The sequence below is a fragment of the Podarcis liolepis genome, assembly GCF_965112155.1.
Source record: "Podarcis liolepis genome assembly, chromosome: 3".
NCBI classification, from domain to species: Eukaryota; Metazoa; Chordata; class Lepidosauria; order Squamata; family Lacertidae; genus Podarcis; species Podarcis liolepis.
In genome coordinates this window covers 19,771,347-19,780,050 of record NC_139557.1, presented here as the reverse complement: position 1 = coordinate 19,780,050, position 8,704 = coordinate 19,771,347, and the positions used below count along the sequence as shown (strand labels likewise).

At 43.5% G+C, this 8,704-nt stretch overlaps 1 protein-coding gene and 1 long non-coding RNA gene across 4 annotated transcripts in view; one reads left to right on the top strand and one right to left on the bottom strand.

Annotated features, from left to right (window-relative positions):
* Positions 1 to 1,465: 1,465 nt before the first annotated feature.
* LOC310703468 overlaps positions 1,466 to 8,704 on the top strand; it is a 155,531-nt gene continuing 148,292 nt past the window's right edge. For 2 of the 3 annotated variants that reach the window (XR_014524158.1, XR_014524159.1), the window contains exon 1: positions 1,467 to 1,486. This is a non-coding gene — a long non-coding RNA (uncharacterized lncRNA). Of the gene's footprint in view, positions 1,487 to 8,704 lie in introns of all 3 variants that reach the window. The other variant, XR_014524160.1, reaches the window with a different exon arrangement.
* The window catches only part of GEN1 (GEN1 Holliday junction 5' flap endonuclease), an 88,341-nt gene continuing 82,907 nt past the window's right edge, over positions 3,271 to 8,704 (bottom strand). The window contains exon 15 of the mRNA XM_083495558.1: positions 3,271 to 8,503. Within this exon, the coding sequence (XP_083351684.1) occupies positions 7,113 to 8,503 (1,391 nt within the window). The 3' untranslated portion in view covers positions 3,271 to 7,112. The remainder of the gene's footprint in view (positions 8,504 to 8,704) is intronic.

The following is an 8,704-nucleotide window of genomic DNA, read 5'->3' as shown; positions in this document are numbered from 1 at the left end:
GGCGGGGTGAGCTCCCGTCGTTCGGTCCCAGCTCCTGCCCACCTAGCAGTTTGAAAGCACAATTAACTGCAAGTAGATAAATAGGTACCGCTTTCTAGCGGGAAGGTAAACGGCGTTCTGTGTGCTGCTCTGGTGCCGGTTCGCCGGAGCAGCTTCGTCACGGTGGCCACGTGACCCGGAAGATGAGCGCACAATCCTAGAGTCTGTCAAGACTGGCCCGTACGGGCAGGGGTACCTTTACCTTTTAAGCAAACTTAGTAGTGTCAGTTGAGAGTAGTGTCAGTTCAGTGCTGGTGGTTGCTAGGTTGCGGAGGTCCTTGTGACACGCCCTTCATTGTGACACCTCCCTCTGGGGGCTCATTGGTCACTAGGGCTCTAGAGGCAGAGCGATCTCCTTTGGTTTGATCATTCAGGGAGTGAGAGAGAAAGTGCATGGAGATGTAAGTAGACTTTCTCATCAGCATCTGCATTCTGTGCTGGTAATGCTCCCTGACAGTCTTAGGGAATGTTTAAAATAGGGAGGTCCTAAGGAAAAGCAGGACATTCCGGGATCACATCAGAAACTGGGACAGCTTCTGTAAATCTGGGACTGTCCCTGAGAAATAGGGGCACTTAGGGGGTCTGTTACCTGGCCTTTGACACCAGAGTTGTATTTTCAAACTCTCCCTGTTGACATCCAATGCCCTTTGTTTTGGAGGGTGTTATTGGGCTGTTTTTGTTTTTATTATGTATTTTGTATTTTTATATTATGATATTATCCTGTGAACTGCCCTGAAATCTCTGGGTATAGGACAGTATACATATTTAATTAATAGCAACAATAATAATTTTGGATGGTTGTAACTTGCCCTAGGACCTGCTGGTGAAGGAGGGTAATAAAATGAATAAATACAAAAGGGGCGATTTCTGGTTTTCCACTGTTCAGCAATACAGTGGTACCTCGGGTTACATACGCTTCAGGTTACAGACTCTGCTAACCCAGAAATATTACCTCAGGTTAAAAACTTTGCTTCAGGATGAGAACAGAAATTGTACAGCAGTGGTGCAGTGGCAGCGGGAGGCCCCATTAGCTAAAGTGGTGCTTCAGGTTAAGAACAGTTTCAGATTAAGAAGGGACCTCCAGAATGAATTAAGTTCTTAACCCAAGGTACCACTGTATAGGACCAAAGAGGCAGATAGGTAGATTAGATAGCTAATGCTCAGTACGTGCAGGAACAACAGAAGCTTGACTATAAAGGAATAAATTTGATTTTATATATTTGTAAAAAGCTGAACGTGGATTAAAATCCATATAAGGAAACTTAGTAGTGTCAGTTGAGAGTAGTGTCAGTTGAGTGCTGGTGGTTGCTAGGTTGCGGAGGTCCTTGTGACACGCCCTTCATTGTGACACCTCCCTCTGCTGGCTCCTTGGTCACTAGGGCTCTAGAGGCATAGCCATCTCCTTTGGTTTGATCATTCAGAGAGTGAGAGAGAAGTGGATGGAGATGTAAGTAGACTTTCTCATCAGCATCTGCATTCTGTGCTGGTAACGCTCCATGAGAGTCTTAGGGAACAATTAAAAGATTGGGAATAATTTAAAGGCTTCGGCCAGCCCTTCTCGGCATCTTTATGACTCCACCCACTGTTTTGTAACAGTGAAGGGAAGTGACTGTGGATGCTGCTTACAATTTAGGAAAAGGAAAACTAACATGTCACGTCTTGGAAAAGGGTATTCTTTTTAGGCAGTGACACAAGATTTGCTTGATAACTTGCCATGGGAGCATTAAGCATGCCCTCTGGAGAGGGTGATATCTTGAATTGTCTTCCTCCCCTTCCTGCCTCCCAGGGCCCATCTTTCAAAGGACAGCCAAGGTACAAAACCCTTCAGCATGCTGATGTTTCTTCTATAATAATATTAGTATGTGGTATTTGAGGTTTTCCTTTTAAATGTCCCTTCTCCACACTAAGCAAACCCACCTCTTTCAATGAGATGATAATTGTCTTATAACATCCAGAGGGTGTTATTCTGGCTACAGTATTCAAGCACTCTCTTCACAGGATACCCATTGTGATATGCCTAGGAAAGTGAATTCATCTTGAGCTTTGAGTCCTGAATGCCCAAACCAGTTTAGGGATGTAGATCAGGAGTGTACTGCGAGTCCCATTTCTCACATTTTAACGGGTTTTTTCTGCAGTGGCTCCCCATCTGTTGAATGCTCTCCCCAGGGAAGTTCGCCTGGCGCCTTCATTGGACACCTTTAGGCGCCAGGCAAAACCGTTCCTTTTTAACCAGGCCTTTGGTTGATCTGTTTGACACCCTATGCCCTTTAAAAATGTGGCTCTTTTTTGGGGGGGGGGGTTGTTAGTGGGTTGTTGTTTTTATTTATATATGTTGTGATCTTTTCTGTGAACTGCCCTGAAACCTCCAGGAATAGGGCGGTATATAAATAATAATAGCAATAATGATGATGATGATGATAATAATAATAATAATAATAATAATAATAATAATAATAATAATAATACAGCACGGGTCTAGACCCGTCTGCTCAAAAGTCCCATTGAGTTCAGTAGGATTTATTTCCTGGTAAATGTGCATAGAATTGTAGCTTTAACCTTAGTTTTCATTATAATGTGGTAAAGTCTCACTGATTTAACCCCAAGAATTCAGAGGACAATAGTCTTAGATCTCGGAGGAAAGTTGTACAGTAGTAAGGCTTATAGGAAAATGAAACTTGCATGCATTGCTAGATATATATACTGATCTGCTAATACAAAACAGCCAATCTTATTTAGTCACTGCAAGGCTTTATCAGTGCCTTCCATAGTTGTTACAGTACTGAGAATCCCAGCATTTATTTGAAGAAATAGGATTCTAGGCTATGGCAAAACCCTAAAAGAACATGACACGTTTACATCGCAAACACAAATATAATACCTTCTCTAACAGACCCTGTGATATGCAGTTTTCAAGAAAATGTTATCCCTTCTTAAGATTCCTTGGGAACAAGGTAAACCATGCTGGCTAAGCTGCTTTCAGGCTTTTATATTCACATTTGCAGAGTGCCACAATAGATTTCGTGTGTGTGTATATATATATATATATATATATGTGTGTGTGTGTGTGTGTGTACACACACACACACACCTGGGTAATGAATAGAAGTTTAGAGAGAAGGTTTAAGAAGTGCCAAGTTCTTAAATTTCCTTCACAGCTTTGTCACGTTTCTGACCAATAAGACGAACTAACTTGCGCATATAGCAAAAGTCAGAAAAAGTAGACAACTTGGATACAGGTATCTGAAATAACATGTATTTTTATTTGAAACTTGCGAACTACACAGCCAAACATTAATGGCAGGTCTGTTGGCCCAACAGCAGTGTGATTTGCCACAGCAGATAAAATTCACTATTCTAAGCTGAGCAGAATTCTGCATGGCAAGACTCTTCTCAACAACGCACAAGTGGCAGAAGGCTTGAGATGCTTCCACTCATGAGATACCTTGCGCTGGAAAAGGAGCACTTAGGATGGGATGTAGTGACATTGCTACTTGTTGCCTTGTGCGATGGTCAGTTTCTCCCAATCTCAGGAGAAATGTTAGCATTTCATTCCTCCGTTGCTAGGTGTGTGATTGTTACATCACATTAGTGTTTACTTTCTAGGCTTGGAAAGTGTGAGAACGGAAGTCAGTCTTATCCGTCTTCTGCTGTACTGTACTTTTGTACTTTTCTTTCTCTCTCTCTTGGAGAAGATGTGAGAGGACGCCATGGTTGCTTTGTCCTGTATATATTGCTTAATAAACCACTTAGAATGCTATACTCGTGCTCCACGGTCGTTTCTGCTATACTCTCCTGAGTGAGCATGCACATGTCTTTTGATATGTGTCGCTGGTGCACACTGGGACTGATTTGTGAACGTCCCGGGCTGCGCTTCATCAGGAAGACGCCCGGAGAGGTCTGTCTCATTCCGGGGGCTGCGTGTGACCCCAGGCGTGTTCCGACAGGTCATGCAGCTAAAAGGGACTTCTCCAGCGACTTCTCTGGAGGGCCTACAGCCCACAAACCACAGCTGTGCAGCTGTTTCTTGAGCTAGCTCAGTCAGTAGAGCACAAGATTCTTAATCTCAGGGTTATGGGTTTGAACTCCACACTGGACAAAAGATTCCTGCATTGCAGGTTAGTGTGTTTTACATCTAAAACAGCAAGTCCTCCCAATTTCTTACAAACCGGTTTTAGGGCATGTCCCAGCCACAGCTGTGCATGCCCAAGCCCCATATTTTCAATGGGCGAGTTAAATACATCCGTAAGTCTCTTCCAGTGCAATTTCAAAGTACCTTAATTAACTTTACGTAGATTTCACCTTAATTCCTAGTTTTTGCAACGACCATCCTAGGCACACCACAAACCATTTCTGTGCATGTCTATAGGTTAAAATGCCATGCAATTCTCCCACCTTACAAAATAATATATCAGGTAGCAAACTTTACAGCAAACCCCCTGCTTTATAGGAATGCAGAAATATATATTGCCTCGGTTCCCTCCCATAACCTGTGGTTTGCAGCTGGATGTGACATGATAGACATGCAATATCTGGGACCAGATAATTTTTTGCTGGGGGAAAGAGTGCAATGGACATAGCAACGCTTGTTCCAGGTAAACATGAGTAACAGTGCACTATAAATTCTTCTGCACATCATTTCACCATTTAATTAATTCTGTTTGGGACAAGTGGGCTGGCTGGGGCTGTTAGGAATTGCTGGAGAACCGCAGATTAGCTAGCCCTGCATTTATACACAAGGTTTATACAATTACACAATGCTTATAAGGCTGTAGTTAGGCAGTTAAAACCACAGATAGTCACGGGCTTCAGACACTTCTCTTGGGCTGCAATTCTACACCCACATACCTGGGAGCAGACCCTATTAAACACAATGGGACTTAATTTTGAGTAGACGTGTACAGAATTGCAGTGTAGGATAAGGCGTGCAATCCTAGGGACTCTAATATGAAAAGTTCAGCTGAAATCAATAGGATTTGCTTCCCGGCAAATGCACTTAGGACTCCAGTATAAAGAAGTAAAATACTTTAATCATCAAAAGGGTTGAGGTGTTTGGCTATTACATAATACTGCCTAGATTTAATTTAGGCCTTGATTTAACCCCATGGCCGGAGGTGAACTGCCATTCTTTTTGATGTTTAATTCAAAGGCTTTTGGCTCCAGAGCTCACAAAATCAAAAGAAAGGGCACAATATTGATGTGGTAAATATATAATGCCAACATGTGACACTGATCCATTGACTTGCTGCTGATATACTTGTAGTATACACTTTCCAGGGAAAGATACTGCATAGCAGTAAATTCAGCTGAGCTACAGTACGCTCCGAGAATAAAAGGGTTGACTATAAGTGAGTAGCTACAGCTGCATCTAGCTGAACTTGGAGAAAAGGGGGGGGGGGGTGACAGTGGACAAGCAGAGAATAATCAAGATGCCACTGTCTGTTTGCATTGAAGCTGCCTGAACAATGACATCTCGCTTTCTTCCAACGCTCTCCCAGCTTCCAGCTACTGAAGAGAGCAGATTGCATCTTTACAGCAACTGGGATTGCCATGATTACTGAAGGCATTATATCTGGTTTACCCGTGTATTATTTCAGTGGCCTGCAGCATCACAAAGCATCCAGTATACAGTAGTACCTCAGGTTAAGAAGCAGTGATGTACAGTGGTACCTCGGGTTAAGAACTTAATTCGTTCCGGAGGTCCGTTCTTAACCAGAAACTGTTCTTAACCTGAAGCTCCACTTTAGCTAATGGGGCCTCCTGCTGCCGCTGCGCCGCCAGAGCACAATTTCTGTTCTCATCCTGAAACAAACTTCTTAACCCGAGGTACTATTTCTGGATTAGCGGAGTCTGTAACCTGAAGCGTATGTAACCCGAGGTACCACTGTATACTGAAGCGGTACAACCTATGTCCCTTCTCCCTAAGTTAAGAACTCACTGCAAATAGAAAACCAACACAACAGGCAAAGGGATAGGTAAGATTCATTCTCCTTGTTGTGTCGGGCTTTTTTTTTTTTTTAATTTGCAGGGAGTTTCTTCTTTATTTATTTAAACAATTTCTATACTGCTTAACTACAACAACCTCTGAGCGGTTTACAAGGATACAATACAAAAAATAAAAATCAGTTAAAACTATAAAATAAAAAACATCAGTTTAAAATGCCTGCTGGAATGGGGTTGCCTGCAGGGGCTGAAAGTTCAGCAGGGAGGGGGCCTGTCTGATCTCAAATGGAAGGGAGGTCCATAAAAACTGTGCCCACAATATTAAATGCATGGTCCCTGGTGTCTATGAGCTATGTTTCTGAGCCACAGGGAACCACTAATAGTGACGCCCCCAAAGACCCCAGGAATTGGACAGGGATATAAGGGATCGGGCGGTCCCTGAGGTAATCCTGGACCCAAGTTGTTAAGGGACTTGAAAATTAATACAAGGACCTTGAATCTGGCTCGGTAGTGTGTGGGCAGCCAGTACAAACTTTTGAGGAACAGTTATGGACTGTTGATAGACTTTCCCCATCAAAAGTCTAGTCACAGCCTTTTGTGCCACTTCCAGACCAGGCCCAAGGATAACCCCACATAGAACACATTGCAATAACTGAGTACTGAGGTTCTTACACGGGGCAGAATTCAAGAGCGGTATCTCACACCACAGCATTCTTGTTTGCTTGCAAACCCAGTCTAAGATCCCAGACCCGTAGGGGTATGTTCTGTGATTTGGTCCATGGAAAGCTCTAAAAAAGACCCAGTCATATTGCATAACCTTGAAGCGTGAAGATATCTGAAGTGTGAAGATATGATGTACATCAACAAAAGAAGAATACGCTTATGAGCCATCAGCACAATCCACAGCCAGTTCTACAGGAAACCACGGTAGAGCTATAAAGACTGACTGAAGAGACTAGTTAATTTCATACCAGCATTTAGTTCTGCTCATTCCGGATCTCTCCCTGCGTCCTCACTCATTAAAGTTGTGTCTCTTTACGTAGATCTGTCGGTTGAGCTTTTACAAAGGTGACGGAGGGAGAAGGAGAAGAGAGTTTAAGAAATGCCCAGAAGAGCAGAATGCCAAGGGATCCTCAACTGCTCTGTAGTCTTAGTTTCAGACGTTCGGCCAAAGGAAGGGGGCTATCAGCCCAGGCGGCAGCCTCACTTGCCTGAAGAGGAGAGGATCGACAAAGCTTAGATTCTGAGAGTGTCAGAGAATTGTGAATGTGTGCAATAGGAAGCTCTTCCACTGGTAAATTAATGGCAGGCCCTTTAAGAGAGTTCTCTCCTGGCACAACTTCAGCCACCAATTCATGGCTGCTCCTTTTGTCCCTACACTTGTCCTTCAGCTGAACAACGCGACCCTTCCTTCGCCACTTAGGGCTTCTGTGAGCCTTCTTTCTACCTTTCACATTTTCATCATCACTGTCTTCACTGGAGTAAATCTTTTGGCACACGCTCTTCTTCAGCGAGCTTTTATGAGTGGCCGGCAGGGGCTTTCCCCTCACCTGACAGCTATCTAGGACTTCCGTTGACTTGCAAGACAATCTTGGTGACTTGTTTCCCAAGCAAGTTGGTTTTAGTGTTCCGGCGCCCAGAGACACTGAAGTTCCTGGACTGGTGAGGTTATCTGACGCCTGGGCTGGATTTTCATAGTTTTTGAGCAAGTTTGGCAAGCCAAGTCCCCGCAGACATTTTCCTGGTAATATACTTTCAACTTCCTGAGCACTGTCATTTAGCTGAGCTGAAAGAGATGGAACTTTTCCCTCAGGGCTAGATGTAACATTGATTTGTTCTACCATTTGCAAAGAGTTTAATAGAGACATATCTGAAAGGCTGGGAGAAGCTTCCAAAGCAGAAGGCTTCAGAATTGCCCGCTCTTGTGAAGATAAATCATTTTGACCTTTATGAAGGTCAATTTTGGAAACAGAGCACTCCTCACTCCCTGGTAGATTTGGATCATATCGCACAGAATTCAAAGACGGGGGAATGATTTCAGCTGTTTTGCAGTGCAGTGAAGAGTGTTGATTTGGAAAATTATTACTCGCATCTGACTCAGATTCCGAACAAGCAATATTAACCCGCTTTGGAGAAATGCTGAAGGATGTTCCTTCCCAGTCAATGTCACTCAGCTGCAGATGGGCAATTTGGGAAGATGCATGCAAGTTTTCAGGTTGCGAGCTCAGAGAACCGTCAGGAATGCAATTATACTCTGTATTTTGCAAAGTAGTCGCAAGCAAGGTAGATGGTGGGTTTTGACTTTGCGTGACTGCAGTAGGAAAATGTGTAGAGACAGGTAGGCCCTGAATTTTAGAGCCCTTTTCTGGGACTGTTTGAAAACCAGAAACAGTTGTAAATGGGGGCTTAGGATCTTTGCCGGGAAAGGCTTCCTCATCAGATCGCATGTTCAGCCGAGAAAGAAGATCTGCAATTTCACTGTCCCCAGATAAGCGTTCTCTCTCTTTAGGCTTCTTCTTCTTACCTAAAATAACCAGACAAAACAAAGTCACCTTGTAAAAATGAGGCTTTGTTCCTTGTGATGAACTTAACAGAAGCAATCTGTGATTTAAAGGGCAGTTAAGCAAGGGCTGGGGAATGTGACTGAGAATCTGCTTACATTATAATGCCTCGCTGACTAAGATGCATACATCTCGGGAGGATAATGGGCAATTTCACAAAACGA